This window comes from Thermobia domestica, chromosome 4, assembly GCF_964235325.1.
Source record: "Thermobia domestica chromosome 4, izTheDome1.hap1.1, whole genome shotgun sequence".
NCBI lineage: Eukaryota > Metazoa > Arthropoda > Insecta > Zygentoma > Lepismatidae > Thermobia > Thermobia domestica.
Genome location: NC_137457.1, coordinates 11,953,601 through 11,975,400, shown reverse-complemented (window position 1 = coordinate 11,975,400; position 21,800 = coordinate 11,953,601). Strand labels below are relative to the sequence as shown.

Here is a 21,800-nt window from a genome sequence, read left to right as displayed (position 1 = left end):
TACCAATACAATTGAAATAAATTTTGCACACTTATTGCTTTGAACAACGTACTCTTAACTTCACATATTACATTCCACTTACTTGTAACATCTGCCGTAATTAACTTGTCATTGTTCAGTGTCACAAATAGCATTCCTAACTTTGAAAGGTATCATCCAATGGCTTGTTTACTTTATCACTTGAATAATGTATTTAATTTCTTAAATATAATATAGGTTCAGGAAGGAACATATGTTGAGTTCGAGAAAAACAGTGCTAAGCCACATTATACTTTTGAAATGTTCCATTCACTTCAAATTAACTTTGTTCCATGCAATCATCTTCATTAGTATTAGAAACATGTTATTGTCCACTACTGTGACGTAATCTCAAATATCCCTTTCTCTGTATATATAACACATTCTGACAATATTTGTGATGCTACTTGTACTAGCTTTCGCCATGTAGTTCAGATACGTGGCATAGGTATTGCAAATTGAAATAATTAATATCATACTTATGGAGACTACGAAGTTTTATACACTTGAACTGTTAATTCTTACATTTCTTGAAACTGTCGACAGCTAAAAGTACTACAGGTGACTAACCACAAGCAACCCTTAGTTCATTTTCGGCCATAGTGTGACATAGCATTAACTCGCCCACAATCCTTCATACATAAAGATAACCAAGAAAGTTTTGTCACTTTTTCACCTACGACCTTTGAACATTGATATGTCACCCAAGACGTACCTGGAAGATCAAACTAATTCCCATTATCATTGACGATATTTTGCCAGCGTTCTGGAAAGCCATGGATTCCATCGCTGTAAAACTTGGTGGGTCGTGAAGCCAAGAAGGAATCAAATACATTTTTCTCCTCTACTAGGGATATGAAGTGTCGTCCTCTAAGGTGATTGTCCAAGGAATGGAACAGGCGATAACCGGACAGTGCAATGTTCGGGGAGTATAGCGGATGCAATAGTGTTCAGCATTTAAGGCCAAGTGAGGCTTAACGTTGTCCTGTAACAGTAGGACTCCTTTGCGATTCAGAAGTGCTGGCTCCAGAGTTTTAGTTTTTTTTAACACGGTACACCTGCTGATAGTACAAGGTTGCATTGATGCTCTGACCAGCTGATAGCAGTTCTTGATGTACGATGCCGCGAGCAGTCCTCCAAATACATACGAGGGTCTTCTTCTAGTGCAATGCTGGTTTTGGCTGTTTTGAAACCCGCTCATGGGATGCTAACTAATGATGGCGCCATGGAGCTTCGTATAGAACCCGCTTCTCATCACATGTCAAAGCCCAATCCAGAAATGGCTCCTTCCTCAGACGAGACAGTAAAGTAACATCGGTGTCTGCTCGCGTTAACTTCTGGCCAGGAGTCAAATTATGTGGGATCCATCGACCCAACTTGTAGTGCTTTCCAAGTTGATGGAGATACTGCCGTACGGTTTCTCCACTCACATTGAACTATAGTCTCAATTCCTCACATGTCTGGGCACTGTTCGCCTCAATTGCTGCGTGAAGATCTTCATTTTGTACATATGTTGGTCTTCCGGCACGTGGTGCGTCTTCGACAGTTTTTTTATCGTCCCTAAACTTGTTAAGCCACGGTTGTGCTGTCCGCGTAATCATGACACACTCAACAAATGCCTGGCATATCTTCCTCCCTGCTGCAGCGGCGTTTGACCCCAATTTGCACTCGTATAGCATACAAGCAGTTATGACGCTCTGTGGAGGTCCCACCACTCTGTCCTTACGCAAGTTCAGGAGTAACTGAACTACCACAACCAGAAAGTGTGTTGGGTATACTCACACCAACAAGTGACCTTCGCCTTGTCTTCATTCGTATTCAACTCACGGTGTAAGGGCCAATTGAACACAGACCTCCACAAATAGCTATATAACTTTCTTGGTTATGCTTATATATAGTAGCACGCATATAATAAACATTTATTGTCTCAAAGATTTAACTCTGCCTTCACCACACATTAAAATTTAACTCGTACGAGAGTTAGCTAATGATCATTATCTTTTAATAACAAGAAACTATCAAAGGATATTACTTTATTATTTTGAATGTGCCTATTATTTTTCAATATTTTTCGTATGCTCTTAGGCAATGAGTGTGCCAAGTCCCGAGAGAACTCTTCCTGGTCCACACGTGGTTGGTTGTCTTCACAAGATTGTGGTAAGATGATTTCTTCTGGAGATCTTTCTCTTTGTGATATACCAGGGATTTTCAATGATGAATAAATCTGGAGAGTTGCCTGACCACGAATAAAGCAAATGATAGCTACAAGAAACAAACCAAAATTTAACTCCCTTGGCACCTTGACAAAGTACCTCGTCACGCTGCAAATAATTACATTCATGAATGCCCATAACGACTAGATCCTTCTTCTGAAGTATCTGCAGAATACTCTACGTTTTAAAGTAGTGTTTCTTAGCATAATCCAGAAAGGTGCATGTTCTTTGGGAGAAATGGAACGCTATACTATCATTTTTCTGATTTATTTACTGTTGGAACGACGTAACGGTGATAAAATCTCTTGAACTGAGGGCGTCTCACGTGTTCTTTTTACTGATAGAATTAGGCAAATTTAGATTCTTTGAAGAATGTTCCAGTTTCCCAATCATATTGTGCCCAGTTCAAATAATGATGGTAGGACCTAATGCAGTCCTTAACATTATTTCCCGATAGTTCAATTTTCTTTACAGACTTGTATCAAACAATCTACGTCTGCTAGTTCTCGTGCTTTTTCTCCCCTTCTCTAATGTTCTCTTGAATGTTTGATGTCATTGTAATTCACGAAGGTTTGAAAGAACCATATCATAAGTTAATTATTATTGAGTCAGCAGTATGTGATGTGCATGTGGAATGCTTTTTCGGTCTCGTGGTTTATTATAAGCTGCCTTCCCTATTTAAATGACTACCTCCAATAAATATACTCTCGTACACGATAATGGAACTTCAAGGATTCAATATTGTGCGAATAGAAAAAGTCCATAAATTCCCGGATATTTTTCAAAAATGATGACTTTGTTTTTGTGACAACAGGGAGCGGCACCTAGAAAATAGGCACGTGAAAAACTAGTGTTAGTTCCAGGCAATATTTTTGCCAAGTCTGAAAATCAAAACAATCGCGACAGCCACAGCAAATCAATTCACATACAAAATTGAAGAATGTCTCTAACATTCTTACATACTTTACAAGTGTTTTGCTTGATATAAGCATCATCAGTAATTCGCCAATTATGCACAAAACACTTATCTTGTGTGTTAGATTATGGACGCTAAAGGTAAGTTTCTGACAAGCTTTTATTTCTTACACATTAATGTTGTAAAATGACACATAAGTTACATAAGTTTCAGAAAAATGTGGGTCGCTTAACTCTGAAACTATTCTATAGTTACTCATTATGCACTGTCTGTAGATACTTCATTTTGTAAACTTTGTTCAATGGCTACTTTATGCAGGAATCTGCGTTTAACTGGTAAAAGTTTCATTAATGTATTTGTATGTATCTCACAGGTAAGATCAAAATATATTTCCATAATTTGCGCATGGGTCGATTAAAATATTGTTACTTTCATCTTTTGTAAATTAATCCAATATATCGATCCTCATTGTAAATCTTGACCAAGTAATACCAAATTTACACTTAATACAAATTCATTTTCAGTAAAACGAGGAATATTTAACTAGATTGGAAGACTAAATCAGTAAAAATACAACCATTAGAAATTAGTTAGAAACAACCATTCACCGGAACACACGAATTTAGCTGTTTCTATATAAACTCATATTGGGTTTTGAACATTACCTGACAAATACGTGTATTTTACCAAACAACGTCACGGTCCATTTAATTACAATCCTTAATCAATACAAAGCAGAAGAATAATTTGCTAAATAAATAAGTGGACTCAAAACCAAATATAGTTTAGTCACTCGGCACTTGTAAGCACCGGAAAGGATGTACTATATACTGACTACAGATGAAATAATTATCTTACCTGCAAAGTCCTTAAAATGAAGCAGTTTTTCTTCAACATTTGTTGCTATGCTAGCCAATGACGGAATAGGGATAACGACTGCAATCTGAAAGAAAAACAAATTAATAACGTTTAAGTTTAGATTCAATTAATTAAAGAGTAGCTAGAGTGTGACACCGATGCGTTGGACAACCCTAGTGTATAGCATGAAATATTAGGCTCACAAATTAATTAGTTTTTAATTTGATCAAAACAACCCGGAGGTTTCTCAGTCACACATATTATTTTCTTCAACTAGATTACTCACCCACGATGCGAGAGCATTTTATTTGGACCCCAGGCACGCATTGATACAACATTGTATCTGTGCGTTTTCCGTCTTCAATCATATTCTCATTCCACGAATTATTTTTATTAGAGATTATTAATTACCACGAATTATTAATTAGAGATGATTAATTGCAAATCTCTGTTTCACTTGTTTTCAATATAATTTAAAAGAATTAGAAGAATGTGTTAGAACAATTCAACTATATGCGAATAACTTAGAATGTAATTCTACATCCACAAAAGACAGAAAAAAATAGAGTTTAAATATTAAGTGGTTATATATCTATAAACTTAGATACTATTAATACTGTATTAGGTTTTAGTGAGAAGGAATTATCTATTGAGTCTGTACATGTTGGAGATAAGCCACCAAAGTTTCATCCATTTGTTATTAAAAATATTCACTATGATTTAGCAGAAGGTATGATTTTAAAGCATAATGACACAACACATAACGAAACTGATTTAATTGCAACATTCAGAACAAATACAGAACTTAGAGAACCCATCATATATTTGTATGAACCTAGAGAAAACATATTTTCCAGTATACCACAATAAATTTAACAGTATCAAAGTTTCAGTTCGAGATTAGAAAGGTGATTTAATTTATTTTGGTGGAGCTTGTATCAGTGTTCTTGCTGTTAAATAATCAGAACTTCATATATAATAAATATGGATATCTTCGTAATATTAAAAGTAGCAAAAGTGATACTTTAAATTTTAAGATTAGTGAAGAGATATTAGAATTTTTAAAGAAATAAAGTGCCAAAGAAGAGTTTAGAGACTACAGTAATCTAGATAAAGGTTTTAGATCAAATAATACAACATGAGTTGATTTTAGAAATAAATGACTAGTTAATATGCCTAATGCAATTGATTGATAAGATGTAATAACATTAAAACAACTTAAGTCAATAAATAGTAATATTAATAATCAACTACAGAGTGATATATAAAATTTGAAGGTATGTTAAAACATTACACGACAATTACATAAAGAAAGATGATATTGATACTGATATGCTTTTTACAAAATAAGATTTTCAATTGATGAAGAGAGTTTTAAATTAATTATACAAAAAGAAACTATAAGTGTTACGTCAATTGAGGAATAACATGTTAAAGATCCAATTTTCAGAATATTTAATTTATCTAGTTTTTATAAGTTTTTTGTAATGGTAAAATTGTGCGTATGTAATTAAGTCTGGATGGATATTTCCTAAATATATTTTTAAATAATACTATAATTGAAAGTTTTCCTTTAGAAATTAAAAAGGACGGTATAATTGCGTTTCAAGCAGAACAAAATCAGCTATGGAAGAAGGACAGTTATTATAAAGTTACTACAGTTATTACAGTTATTATTACAGTTGTTATTACAGTTACTACAGTTATTACAAAGACTTTAAAAACGTTTTTACATTTAGCGCGTATAAATACTCTAACTGCAAAATGACTTAACTAGTAGATTTTTTGGCTTGATAATACTTGCAAACAAGATCTTTCAATCCCTGGTTATTACTTATTATTATGTATATAGAAAAATAACTTTAATAAAATTTTGTTAAATAAATAGTAACAATGATGTACTGTATTAATAAATCAACAGATATGATGAAAGATAGTAATTGAATACAACAAACAAACAATATAGGATATAAACATAGGAGTATGTGCTGTAGATAATATTACTAAATCTCAATTTGTGAAAAGGATCATCGACTAAAAGAAGGTAAAGGTATTATTGAAGAAATTCACAAACCAGCAACAAAAAACTTTACGATATTAAATGTTGTTATAAACGAAATTGATGATCTTGGGCAAGCTGATCTCGTGGAAATGGATAGTAGTGTATTAAAAGGTATTTCTAAATTGAGTGGAGGCTATAAATATTTACTAACGATAATCTTATTTCTTTCTTTGTTTTTCTATCGTTTGGTATTTTATAAACATTAGTTTTTTAAAAATCATTATTCAGCACTCTATATCTTTCTACAGCCACTCTATATATATCTCATTGTATTCTAAAAGTCAAATTTATGCAGTGTATAATTACTTGAAACTTTTAAATTTGTAAGTGAAGTTAAAATTTTTTACAAAGAATAATTTTTTTTAATCGAATCCTAGCAACAAATTGTGATTATTGATGAATTTGAGACAAAAACAATTATTATGCATCCAACAAAGCTTTTCAGCAATTGTGTTATAAAATCCAGCTCATCAAAACATCAAGATACATAAAATTTAAACAAATGTACAGAAGTTTAAAATATCAAATACATAAAATATCAATACATACATTTGGAGATCAAAATGGCGGCGGGACGTTAGACTTGTGTTGATCGTGCTCCCAGGAAAATCACAGTATTTTATAAAATGCAGAACGAGATTTTCATGTAAACTTACAACCCTTTGTGTGATAGTGTGTGGGTGCTGTGCTTCCAAATTCGTGAGTTCTAAATATTCTAAGTGAGGACATTTGTCTTGATAAATATATTTCGAAAGCATGGCTCCACAGAAGAAAGTCAGCAGCCCATCTTGTCTCCCGGAGAAGCCCTCTCACGGCGAACTGGCAAAACAAATTTGTGCGGAGGTAAAATCAGTGATACAATCCCCCGAAGTAATGAAAATCATGGTGGACAATATCATTGAAACTGTGACAAATCTTGTAGTGCAACGTATTGAAGACCTTTTGAAATTCAATACAGAAGTGGTGCATGACTTTGAAGAAAAGCTAAAGAAAAAGGAAGATACTATCAACGATCTTTCTGGAGAAATTTCCAATCTTCACGAGAGAGTAGTTCATCTAGAACAATATTCACGAAGAAATAGTGTACGCATTTTTGGTGTACCACACAAGGCAGATGAAGATACTACAGAATCAGTGATCTCACTGTTTAAGGAAAAAATGGGTGTGGAAGTTACACCAAGTGAAGTGTGTCGCAGCCATCGTGTTGGTCCCCATGTCTCAGGCAAACTTAGACCTATCATAGTTAAATTCACCAATTATCAGACCAGGGCCAAGGTGTTTGCAAATAAGAACAAACTTAAAGGAACGAAAATAACAATTCGTGAAGACCTGTGTTCTCAGCACTTGCAGCTCTACAAAGCAGCATCAGCTCGGTTCGGCTTTAAGAACACTTGGACTTACGATGGACAAATTGTAGTGAAACATGGAAATATTAAGCATTATATTAACAGCTTTGCTCAGATGGATAACATATAGGTGCTCTCCTGGTAGCACGTTTCTGTGAATAATTATGAACACTTTCTTGAAATATGTTTCTATTCAACATATTTTTTTTATTTTCTGTTAGTTTCGTGACTTATTTTTATAGTTCAGTGTATTTAATGTATCTGTCAATAACTATTTCAATTCGTATTTGTACTCCACTTCATATTGCAAAGCTAGGGATGTCTAAGAGACATATATTTTTCTTGTGCAGTGCCTACAAAATCCTTCTCATGTGCCGGATATCTTGTGTGTGTGTAGTTGTGTTGTTTATGTATACAGTGTCGGCAGGAGACGCTTTGTTCTCTCTCTGTGTGTTCATGTTATTATTTTGGTGTTATGTCGGTGTTTTCGTCTTGTTTTTCTTTTTGATGAATATTCTGGTAAGTAGAACTACCGATTATCTTGTACGTATGTATAGTAGAGAAGGGATTCTTGTTAACATTTCAAGTATATTACAATACATGGCATTTGATTATCTTCTCAAGATAGGACAATGAATGACACATTCGCAGATTTAAATATGGCAACCTTGATTTCTAACTGTTTCAGTGGGCTTGACACTTCCACCCTCATAGAAAGTGACAATGACCTTCCTCCCTCCCCTTTGGAAACTACCTCTCATGACCAGAAACCAGAATTTGCCGAAGGGAACTTCAACGCTATTCATTTCAACGCGCAAAGCCTTCTTTCAAATTTCGTGGAAATTGAAAGCATTGTATCCTCTTTTAAACATGTGCATGCAGTACTTATTTCTGAGTCTTGGCTACAGGATTCCCTCTCAAACAACCTCGTCCATTTATCAGGTTTTCATCTCTTTACAAACAATAGAAAGGGTAAACGCGGCGGGGGTGTGGCAATATACTTACGAGACAACTTCCAGGTCAAACTTCTGTCTCAGTCAGCTGGTGTATATAACAGTAGTTCAGAATATATTATACTCGAAGTCACTGTAGGTCACCAGACATTGCTTTTGAGTGTTGTGTATCGTCCCCCCCGTACATCTTTCATAAACTTTGTTGACGATATTGCAAAACATTTACCCAATTACCAACATTCCATAATAATGGGTGATACAAATTGGGATCTTTTAACAACGAAAGACGAAGTCTTGCAATATCGGGATACGATCTCGGGCCTTAACCTTGCTATCTGTCCTCTTGGTCCAACCCATCACATAAGGAACTCAGAATCATGGATAGATGTGATACTGGTATCCAAGGAAGAACACGTAATTAGCCACGGTCAAATCCACACACCCGGCATCTCGTACCATGATATGTTATATATATCCTACAAACTTCGAGTTCCGCAATATAAAACTAAATTCACATCATACAGAGACTTTAGATACATGAATGAAGTAGACCTGAACATCGACGCTGCCTGCTTGCCGTGGCACTCAATAAACTGCCTCCCTACAGTTGACGAGCAGGTAAATACTCTAAATTCTTTAATAATAAATTTGTATGATAGACACGCCCCTGTAGTTAAGAAACGCGTTTCGCGACCTCCATCACCATGGTTAACCGATGAATTACGTTCGTTAATGGCGCGGAGAGATAAAGCTTATAGAGCATACAGGAGACATGTGAAAAATAGTGATCCTTCCAGTGATAGCACAATAAGTCCCAATACAAAATTTGAAAACTATAGAATATTAAGAAACCGTTGCACTCAAGAAGTAAGGAAGGCAAAACGGCGCTTTGCCTATGAAATACTTGAATTTGAAAATAATGGAGCAGTTCTTTGGAAACGGCTAAAAGTATTAGGTGTTGGGAGAAACATAGCCAAGAACGCAGTTAACTATACGCCAGATGAATTGAACACTTTTTTCTGTCAAAGCCGTATGATACCAGCCTCCATGAAACTGCAAACAATGAATAATATTGTAGCTTCAGAAATTAACTCTCTGTTCTCGTTTTCTCACGTACAGCCTGCACATGTATTAAAAGCGATCCAAAGAATTAAATCTCAAGCCACTGGTACAGATGATATTTCAATAACCATGATCAGGAAAATCCTACCGCATGTACTTAATCCTATCACTGACATATTTAATTACTCTCTTGCCACAGGTACTTTTCCCACAGTATGGAAACTCGCTAAGGTCCGCCCACTTCCAAAAAAGAACAACGCTGACAATATCTCAGACTATCGTCCTATTAGTGTCCTTCCCGTGCTTTCAAAAGTTTTTGAATATATTGTAAATGATCAAATTCGGGAATACTTAACAACAAATAATTTATTGGATACATTTCAATCTGGTTTTCGAAGTAATCACAGCACATGCACTGCACTAGTAAACGTAACTGAGGATATAAGATGGGCTATTGATAATAGAAAACTAACGCTTCTGACTCTACTTGACTATAGTAAAGCATTTCAAACGATTGATTTTGACATATTACTTCAGAAATTATCATTATTGTTTAATTTTTCTGAACCAGTGGTTAAATGGTTTCATTCTTACCTTCATGAACGTAAACAAAGAGTAGTGATCAATCAGGATCACATATCGACATGGCATTGTATCAACAGTGGAGTGCCGCAGGGTAGCGTACTAGGTCCCCTTCTCTTTGCCCTTTACATTAATGATTTCCCTAAAATTCTCACCTATTGTAAATACCATATTTACGCTGATGATTTTCAGTTATATGCTTCTTTTCCCTCACAAGATATTAATAATGCGATTGAAAAAATAAATACTGAGTTAAACAAAATCAGCGAGTGGTCTACGGCTCATGGGTTAAAATTAAATGCAACAAAATCGCAGTGCATCTTAATTGGCTCTCCAAGAATTCTCTCTTCTATTAATATCTATCAGCTCCCGAATATAAAATTGTCCAATACTGTTATTCCATTCTCCACAACTGTCAAAAATTTGGGAGTCATACTCAGTGGCGTGCCGTGACTTTTCTCACAGGGGACTAGGTTCGAAGAGAATGTGTGCTGTACAGTGGAGGTCCTGACTAGTATTGTTGACACCAAATAACACAATTTATATGTTTCTGTAAACGCTTCTTCTACCAAGCCTCTTTCTTTCAAGAATTAGATAATTTCAGCCACAGTTTTATTTGAAAAATCTAAGAGTCTGTAAACCTATATTAATTCACTCCGCAAATTGTTAAAATTAAAAAAAAAAAAAAAACCTCCTGTAACGATTTAAGGGTCAAAAACAATCAGGAAATCGAGATTTGAAGCACTGAAAATTCTTTAAATCTAACAGCTCAAATTGTAACTCAATGAGATCTTGAAATCTCACCTCCATTTGTCCAATCGCAGTATCAATAATGTCATTGAAGAGACGCACATATTTAATTTTTGGATCTGTTGAGTCATCTACTTTAGTCTACGTCTTTTATTAGAAGGTTCCCGTTGTCATCTAATTCTACTTTTCTATAAGTCTCTTCAAAATCGTTTCTTGCATTTCTAAGTTGAGATACCATCTTTTGTACTTTTTAAATGCAATATTTCACATCCAAGGTTTTACTTTAAAGAATGTTGAATAGTATATCCGTGCGCGAAAAAAAATGACTGAAAAATGTTAGTAGAAATGCAAAATCGAAATCCTTCAATGATAACTCACACATTTTTTTGTAGTCATGAAAGCTTCGATGTCGCAATTATCTGAATCCTCTACAATCTTCTCAGAACACCGTAAGAGTTGTATTTGATTTTCATTTACTGCATTCACAATTTTGGAATTGTAATTCCATCTTATATTGGCAACTGTTGGAAATCGCTTAATTACTTCTGATTCAGCAAGCGCGTTACAGCGTTTCAATGAATATGAAAAGAAATTTGGAATGCCACTTATTCTAAAAAAAATATATTACATTCCTTGATGTGATTAACAGACTGTGGATCAACGACATTGAGTCTGTGAGCATAGCAGTGTATGGTGAGTGCACTCAAACACCTTTTCACAAAATATTGTAAACCGTTCAAATGTCCAGAAAATGTGGCAGCTCCATTAATAACCTAGTGCTACAAGCTTTTGCTTACAATTAAAGTGAGAGTGAACTTGGAAAGCATGCTCACTTAGACAGGGGCGGATCCAAGACCGACTTCTGGGAGGGGACGATGGGTTGCCATACTGCTACTTTTAAGAGCTCCAAATTTTGGGATGGGTTTTATTTATATATATAAAATCAGAAAGTTTCCTCTTCTGCGGGGGCAATCGCCCCGATCAGCCCCCTGGATACGCCCCTGCACTTAGAGCAGTCGCAGTGCAATCACTAGTAGCATCCGCAAAACAAATAAATATTTCATGAATATTGCCGTCTTTCACGTACCGAATGAATGTTGAGAGATCTTTGCAATGTCCGTAGTTTTGTCTAACATTATTGCTGTAGAAAGTGTATTGTTTATTTCTGACTTAACTTTATCCAGAATTACGTCACCAACACATTTAATAATATCATTCTGAATCCTGTTTGATGTTCCTTTAAAGACTTCTGTGCTGTGAAGATGACAAGTCAACATGGGCGCCCGAGGGAGAGGGCAGGGTGTGGCCCGGGCCTTCCTCTGGCTCACGAAAATGTATACGTAATATAGCAAACCACGTATATTAAATACCAGAAATACCAGACGCAACATAGCATCTATGGAGATGGGCCCCTCCCTAGAACATTTTCTTCGGGCGCCCCTGCAAGTCCATTTAGTATCTTACTTAAAAAGTAACTGAATTATTTCAATATAGTTTCCCTAATTGACAGAATCTTCCTGTTCGTTATGACCTCTAAATGATAGCTCTTGTTTAGCCATAAAACAAGAGGCATAAATCAATCGGTTCATTAGTTCTCGGTTTAAGTCAACTTCTGCATTGCTCGCTCAATTGAAAATCAACTCTGGTTTCCCGAAAGTTTTCAATTTAGTTATTGTGGACAGGTGTGAATAACACTTTTCGTGGCGCAACTTGGGTTTGTGAAAATTGTTCATGTCACAAAAGCCATCATTATTCCACACGTCCTTTTCTATGTGGAACAGAATACAAGACCAGCAATACAGTTTGTTTCTTGTCTTACATGCAGTTAACTATTTTGAAGAAGCAAAATAATTCGTTTTGATATTATGTATATAATCTTTCATTTTTGTCTGAATGGAAATGCTTGGAGTTGTTCTACCACTGGTTATTACTTGTTGCTTTTCTTGAAAATTAAGGGATCCAAATAATACGATGAATAATTAGTCCAGAATACAACACTGAAACGGCCGATCCCCACCCCTACTGTCTTCCGTACCAATTGAAGTAATATCACTGCTTGCGCCATCGCTATGCTGCAAGGGACTCGGTTTCTCAAACGAGTCCCCTTCCATACTTTATTCTTCGAGTCATTTGCAAAATATATTGATAATCTAAAAAGTTCACACTTCACTAGATTTCTTAAAGTGTCAAGATTAATACTGTAAATTCGATTGCGTTAAAACTATTAACTGTAAAAAGCAAACGAGCATTAAATTCGCTTACGACAGAACGCCCGTGCTTAGAGCTTAGACAACATAATATGAGGACTAGCTGGCTGGACCCTGTTCCCTTTCCCGAGAAAAGCCGATTAAAACCCGAGCGTTTCCGATCTCCACTTTGCTGTCGCACCCAGCACACGGGCGCTGACTAAAGCTGTCAGAACAATTGAAATAGTGTTATTTTACGAAAATAGAGAAATACAAACAATGTTTTCGTTTTCTTTGGTATATATTTATCACAAAATGCTTTAATTAAAATGCCAGGGGACTAGCCTAGTCCCCTAGTCCCCTTGACGGCACGCCGCTGGTCATACTAAATCAAAATCTCTCCTGGTCAGATCAAATAAATGGAGTTTGTAAGAGAGCATTTGGTGCCCTGCATACGTTAAACCGACTAAGAAATTTCTTACCAATATCTCTGAAGATCAAACTTGTCAAGTTACTGGTGTTTCCACATCTTGACTATTGCGACTCAGTCTATTCTGATCTAACAGAAAATCAATCAAAGCGCTTGCAAAGAGTGCAAAATGCATGCGTTAGATTTATTTTCAATATAACTTACAGGGAACATCTCACATCCTTTTATAAAAAACTGTCATGGCTGACGTTAGTTGGAAGAAGAAATTTACATAATCTTACCCTATTGTACAAAATACTTACTACGTCAGAACCATCGTATCTTGCCCGTAGATTTTTATATTTATCAGACTTTCATACTAGAAGCACAAGATCACAAGATAATTTCTTGCTCTCCATACCCAGTCACAATTCTGATTCATACTCAAAATCCTTTACAGTAAGTACTACACGCCTCTGGAACAGTTCACCTCAATTAATACACAACGTTTCCACAGTTGCCAAATTTAAAAAATCTGTAAATTCCCTTCTCTTAAGTAAAGATAAGGATACTGGTAGCTCATGAGTCATCTTCGTTTTACGAGATTATTAATAACCCACATATGAACACACAACCAATAGGTAACCTATGCTAATTTGTACAGCTTATATATTCATAGTTCTGGTACCGCTACATGATATATGCATTTTAAGTTTCTCCATGTTATTTTGTTTCCTATATTGTATATTATTTTCCATTTTTGTTTTTGAAGTGTTTAACTATTTTTTTTACTTCAGTGGTATATTCTTTCTTTATGTGGTTAATACTTTTCTTTTGTAATTGTTAATATTTTCTATATATTGGTGCTTTTTTTTTTTTTAAAAAAAAAGAAAAGAATGTATGCACGTGGTTAAGTGCTCGGAGAAGGCTGCAGAGCCTTAACTTCGCCACGTAAAAGAAGTCATAAATAAATAAATAAATAAATAAATAATTCATTTCTCTACTTATACAAGAGGAAATCACGAGAATGAATTTCATACCACCTGGAAATGATCTAAAAGAAAAACTTTTGTGTTTATAGTAATACATATAAACTATTCTTGTTACGGTACAAATGCCTCATCCAGTTACTTCCCAGATGTCAAGGACCGATGAGACGTTGCCACTTTGGGTAGAAACAGCTATGTACTGTATTAGAAAAGATGAGAGGTGAACTTTGCCGGAAATGCAATAAATGCGTTTCTCTACCTCCGTAATAAATTCAAGACTTCTTGCACCCCAAGCGCCGCTAGTCTCAATAGCAATTGGAATGAAAACAACCTTTTTTAGTAGCTTGTTGTATTTTCTTTGTTTCTCAGCTTGTTTACGATTAGCAACAGCTCCAGCTACAGATAGAGAGAGACTTCAATGAGTGTGTGTATCAGCACATGTAAAGCCCCATAATAAGCATTTAGCTCTATCAATGGAACTAATGTTGTGCCATCGGGTCGCTTTCCATCCGACCGACAACAACCAAAGTGTTACAGTATTCAGAGCATTCCAGCAGTATTAAGGTCTTGTAGTATTATATCATTAATAGAAAAGTGTCGGATGTATCTACCAGAACTCTTCATGCGTGAAAGGGCATGAAGGCCATGTTGGTTACAAGAATTGGTAAATGATTATAATAGAATGCTTAGGACATTTGGTATAAAGCCTGAAAAAGTTAATAAAAAGAATAAGCAAATAATATTAGAAAATATGTATAAGAAATAATGTAAGCGTGTTAAACCTAAACCTTTGCTAGTTTTAATGACGTAAACATTTAACCCTTTGGGGATCCTATGGTGCAATTTGTACCATACGCGTTTTTCATAGTACATTGCGTTATTTCTCTTCTATTTGAGCTTTTTCGTCCGGCTTTTTTTGTTTTCCAAGTCCAGAGGCCTTGTAGAATACATTACGTATGGTTTCAGACCGTCCTGCGTCCAGACATAGGAGGTGATGACGTCATAAATCAAAAATTTCTTTTCTCATTTTCTAAGCCTATGTTCAATATTTTTTGGCGGGCTTATTTTTCCACGTAGAAGATTGAAATTTTGCACAAACATTCAGTCCACCGAGTAGTATTTACCAGATTTTTTGTTCCGATGTCAGTGTTAAAACAGGTGGGAAACCAGAGGAGCAAAGGGTTAAAAAAAGGGATTTTTTACCAGAAAAATCGTTTTTCGTCATTTTACCGCCTCACATACATGACAGGACCACGTGAGTCATACCGTCTGAAAGACAGTTCCATTCTGAAGAGAACGACGGTCGAATTATTATTCTAGGGTAATTAGGGCCGTCTCAGTGAATTTTTATCCAAATATGCTTCTGTATAGGGTAAAAGTGGGGCATTGTAGGGAAATTTTTTCTAGCGGGCCTATTTTTTCACGTAGAAGATTGAAATTTTGCACAAACATTCATTCCACCGAGTAGTATTTACCAGAAGTTTTTTTTTTCGATTTCTGCGTAAAAACAGGGGGGTCCAGAGGAGCAAAAGTTGAAAAAAGGGAAATTTTGCCCCCCAAAATCCCTTTTTCAGGAATTTCCCGCCTTAGATACATGATGGAGACATGTGAATGGTACCGCCTGAAAGACAGTTCTATTCTGAAGAGAATGATTGGCGGATTATAGTCCTAGGGTAATTAGGGATGTCTCAGGAATTTTTTTCCCTGAGATCATAGTGTTTTATGGTAATTTGGGGCTAACTAACTAACTCTATGGCCTATGGAACCCGGAGGTTCAGTGCCGCGTTCACAAAAGCTCTCCACTGACTTATATCCTTAGCTAATTGGATCCAGTTTCTACTTTGTATTCCTATCTCTGCGAGATCCATCTTAATATTATCCTCCCATCTGCGCCTAGGTCTTCCTAATGGTCGTTTTCCTATGGGTCTACCAGTCAAGACTTTGAAAGCGTTTCTACTTTCTTCCATTTTAGTTACATGACCTGCCCACCTAAGCCTCCTAGACTTGACGACCCTAACAATGTTGGGTAAACCGTATAAACTATGTAGTTCCTCGTTATGAAGCTTCCGCCATTCCCCATTCTCGTTCCTCTTGGGTCCGAATATTCTTCTCAGGATCCTGTTCTCAAATACTTTCAGTCTATGTTCTTCCCTCAGAGTAAGCGACCATGTTTCGCAACCATACAGAACAACAGGCATGATTATCGTTTTATATATTTTAAGCTTCAAATTCCTCGACAGAATTCGCGACGACAAGAGATTTTGAACCGAATAGTAACACGAATTCCCTGCTTTTAGTCGACATTTAATTTCTTCGTGAATATGATTTTCGTCTGTTAATATTGATCCTAAATATTTGAAAGTATCCACTTTATCAAAAGTATTATTTAATATTTTAACGCCTCCACAATTTGCCGTATTACGGTCCCGACGCACTTGCATGTATTTAGTTTTCTCTGCATTTGGGGCAGTGTGGGAATTTTTGATAAAAATTCTACCGCCCTTACTATTCAAGATAGAAACTTGAAATTTGGCACACACATTCAGTATACCAAGTACTATTTATCAGATTTTTTTAGATGACTACGATCACACAGGGGGGGTCCATGGGGGGCCAAAGTTCGAGAAAAAAATTTTTCCCTCCGAAATTTTCACTTTGACATTTTTCCCGCTTTTGGTATATGGTATGAGCATGGAAGTGGTACCATTGGAAAGCCAGCTCTATTCTGAAGAGAATGAGGTATGACCCATGATCCTAGGATAAATATTGACGATACAGTAGCTGCTTGACTGAAAGTATAAAAAAATAGCCCAAAAAGCCAGGATCCTTTATGGGTTAATGAAGTAAATACCGATTGGTAATTTGTACATTATGTTTTGAAATTAATATAGTTATTTTTAAAATAAAAAACTTTAATGTTCCTCCAGCAAATGTTTATAATTAAAGGAGGGAGTTTCTACGAGTTTTTGAAAGTTAACGGTATATTTACCTATATAAATGTAGAAAATCAAAGCACTCTAGAATGTAGGATATATCTTTAAATACGAATGGGGAAATAGCTGCTGGTTAAGCTTCATACATTTTCATGGGAAAAACGATTTTTTGTGTACAACAACAGAAAACTAAAGTTATTTATCGTTGGGATTTTGAAATTGATTTTGAACCACAAATATAATTTACTTTTATCCTACTCAGGAACCAATACACGATTCTGTATTTATAAGATCTTCTATATGTTTAAATAAAATTGACCTTGAAGTAGGAGATTACACTGATATAAGTACAAAAATTCTTAAAATGAAAGTAGTGAATTGTAATTGTGATTGTGATTGTAATTCAAATAAAGTGAATGAAAGTTTTGTAAATGAGTTTTTTACATACTAGAAATTTAGAGATCAAGTACTTTGTAAAGAATAAGTAAGTGTAAAAGTGTGCATAAATCTGTAACAGGACAGAGTGCACGTTTAAATATTAGACTAGGAAGTTTTAATATAGAAAACAACAAGTAAAGAAATATATAAATTGTACATACAGTCATTTTCTAAGCTTAAGTTTAAATGTATCTGCATCTCCTCTAAATGAATAAAATTTAGCTTATCAATAAATCATTTTCAAAGTCTATTACACTTTTGAAGTACTAAAATTGTTTTTACAAAAAGAATATGTGTGTAAGAATGAAGGACGTGAACATGAATGTACTTTTTGAACACATGTAAGTGAACAATGGGAATATAATTGTACTTTCTTCTGTAAATAAATAACGTATGTTATTATATATATCAAAATGGACACAAGAACTAAATTATTGTTTAAGGGTTGTTTTCAAAATAGATTTATTACTAATGAGCATGATTGTATTCTTTTACCTGATGATATGTTATAATGGATGGCGTTATGTGGCAAGAATATGCAATTTTAATATTTTACATCCAGCATTTTTACAGACAATGGTGTAGAAATTGATGAATTAGCACTTAGAAAAGCTTTAAGTAACATATGGTTAAATACCAAGAATAATAATGTAATTAAATATTTTAAATAAATTTATTTTAACGTAATTTAAGTACGCAAGAATGCATTGATATTTCTTACACATTATACGATATGAAAGTATTGCAATTATAATTTTTATTTTATGTAACAGTTTATATTACTAAGAGAAGTTTGTAATGACAGTTAACATAAGCATTTACAAGAAGGAATGCGTGTTTACGAACAATTATTTTCTGTACATCATTATTCCATACTTGTTAAAACTGTCTTAATATTGACAACCCAGCCACTCAGTGCCTAGTTGGGGATGCAATTTTGAGTGCAACTGGATGCCTTCCACTCACCATCTAAAATGAGTGGGATAAAACTAATATTCATTTGCGAGAGGTTTCTTAATGGGGATAAAATCAAATAAGAATACGTTAACTTCATTAATTTGATATCACTGTATTTCTCAAAATTATGATTTTACTGTAAGATTTCGTAAAGCATTAACTGACGGATATTAGGAACGATTTGCCAGACGAGCATAGCAACGGTCGAGTATTGAGCTTTTGAGCCCTGAGTCGGTGTAACACATACCTGGAAAATCTGGTGTTGTTCCAACGATGATCTGGCGTCGAACCTGGCTCCTCTATGATGATACTCCTGACTGTTGAATTACGAGGACGAGCATTGAGGTATGAATCCTCTCAATAGCTACTCTGGATGTGACGTTCTGCGTTGTTAAGAATGATGTCGTTTACGAAGTATTTCCTTTCGCTGTCATCGGGCTGTCTGGCGACTATAAACTTAGTTCTCCAATAACTCGATTAAATCGGTATTCAAAGACTGATTTCTAAGACTCGATCACTCGGACTCCATCAAAGACTCGATCAAAACTCCTTCAAAGACTCGATTAAAACTCCTTCAAAGACTCGATCCTGAACCTCTCTCATCCTTTGGTTTTGTTGAGCTTGGCCCAACCTCCGTCGTCTGCTTGTCGTCTGCTTGTGGCACGTGCGACCCCTTTTCACATGGAAAGACAAATTCCTTCCATGTGTCAAGACTCAAAAACTGCAACTCTCGACACACTCTGTTTTCTCGATTCTAAGCAATTTCCGCATATCCGTGATTTCGTGAAATTCGTGAAATCTTACAGATTCTCTTTGTACAATGTATAGAATCTGGCTAATGCGAGGATAGACGCATTGTCTACATTTCCTTCCTACATTGCCAGACTCTCAACGAAGACATTCTTATTCACATTTATTTACAACAGACTGCTGACACTGGAATTAACAACATTGTGCAGCTTGCATTATATTTCATACACAACATTTAATTACCTTAACCTTAATAGATGATTTATACCGTAAACATTAAAACAAAATTAAAATCTACAAAATAATTTACTCGAAAAACGAGTGTTGCCACAATATAATAAAATTGTAAAAAATATTTCATATTAATATTGTTTACTTTATTATGTCATTGGAGGAAAAGCATTTTCTTGGATACTTATTAATGAATTTTAAATAAAATTATTAAAAAAATATAATGTCTGATTTTTTATTTTAATTTCTTATGAAGTTATCCTGATCTTCTATAATTATCTAAAGTATATTATGCACCAAAGTATAATATTTTCCTTTTGATAATAAAGTGCTGAAAACTTATTTAAACATGTTTATTATTTTCACGTTTAAAAGCATTTACTAATCAAGGTTCTGTTGTTATAATTATTTCCTAATTGATTAATTGTCTTTTAATTTATTTGTGTGTTCGTTTCTGAAGGAAAGTGTAAAGAAAAAAGGTTTTATTAGGTATAAATCATTTACAACAGCTAAGTAATTCTTCATTTTATATTTTTCTATATGTTACTAGTATAATCATTTTAGATTAGGAAGGAAACACATTTTCATTTGTCATTTCTCATATATTTGATTCGTTCGTAATAATAATATATGGATGTAGTAATTTAGTGGTAATGTCAGAACAGTAGTTTTTCAAGGCAATAATATTTCATAGTAAACATTCAAAATTATATTCCAAGTTAAAATTACTTCTTACTTAGGATGTTCAAGGTTAATTTTCACAAAAGGAATAGAAGTCTAAAATTACTTCGTTTAGATAAAAGTATTATTTTTAATTTGATTGGGATTCTGCAAAAAAAAAAAAAAAACTAAATCTTGCAATATACTGAAACGTCTAATTTTGTATTTCATGTATGTTTTTATTTAATGAAAAAATTTTCAAGTACGAAATTGAAAAGAATCGTAAGATTTATAAAATGATATACATCTAATATAAATAAAATAAAGAGTTTCTTTGTTTTTGGCATGGGAACCAGACGAGTGGACCGCGACTTATCAAATTTGGGTCACACGTACCCTGGTCCAGGCCCCATAGCAAGACTAAGCGCTTTTCTGAAATTTCGAACCAAAGGGTCTCGTGGGGAGGCGTTCACCGGGACATGTAAAAGTAGTAGAAAATGACCGATATTAGTGTCGAATTCATAGTGTCTGCGGTCTCTGACATCAACGTTGAAACTCCGATCGCATTAACTTCTAAATTCACCGCATTCTGTTGCTGGTTGAGTGTCACCTAAGGGGGAGATACTAAGACATATAAAAATAATCCAAAATAACCGATATTATTTTCAAATCCATAGTTTTTGCGGCCGCTGAGATGAAGGGTGATACTGCCGCAGGTGTTGACTTTCAAATACAGCCCCCATGCGAAGAGTGGTTATTTCAGCTAGTAATATATAAAATACGCAATTTGTGAAATAAATTGTTTCAATCATTATATTTTTTACTATTTATAAGAAAGGTTTTATTTTCTACATGTTAAGAATTCTCAAAGAAATTAATAAATTTATTTTTAAAAAAATACTTTATTTTTCAACTACATATTCTCAATGTTGTTTCAAAAATATTTGTAACTACATGGAAGAAATAAAACAATAACATATATACATAGTGTATACAAATAATATTTCTTGCACACTTTCTCTATCTGTTTCTGATCACACTTTTACCAATTCTGATAAATACATATTGCCTATTGCAAATTCAATGTATCGTTTTCGAAATAGCTTTTTCGTTAAATAATCTGTTTTAGACTTTCTTTATATATCTATAATTTTCTTTCCACACCATTTTCTGTACTTTTCATCCATGTATGATTTTTTAGCGTAATGTCACTTGTGTGGTCACAATGATATCCAAGTTTATTATATTAATTTAAAACACAACTATCACGACAGTGTTTCTGACGGACACCATTTTTCAACAGTATTTTTTACATACTTGGTAATTGCATAATAGGTTATGCACTCGAAATTTGGACTTCTATATTCTAGCACTGAAAGCAATGTTGGCAGGAAAGGAAACGCTTTGTGCGACTGTGTAAACGAACGAAAACTATCACTTCTTCCAATTCATTTTGCTGTTTTGAAGACAATATTTTTTTGATAGTT

At 34.6% G+C, this 21,800-nt stretch overlaps 1 protein-coding gene across 9 annotated transcripts in view; it reads right to left on the bottom strand.

Annotated features, from left to right (window-relative positions):
* Nucleotides 1–21,800, bottom strand: part of LOC145683720 (uncharacterized) — a 425,859-nt gene that overhangs the window by 379,924 nt on the left and 24,135 nt on the right. For all 9 annotated transcript variants that reach the window (XM_081755184.1, XM_081755185.1, XM_081755190.1 and 6 more), the window contains exon 2: nt 4,006–4,090. In XM_081755184.1, the coding sequence (XP_081611310.1) occupies nt 4,006–4,090 (85 nt within the window). The remainder of the gene's footprint in view (nt 1–4,005; nt 4,091–21,800) is intronic.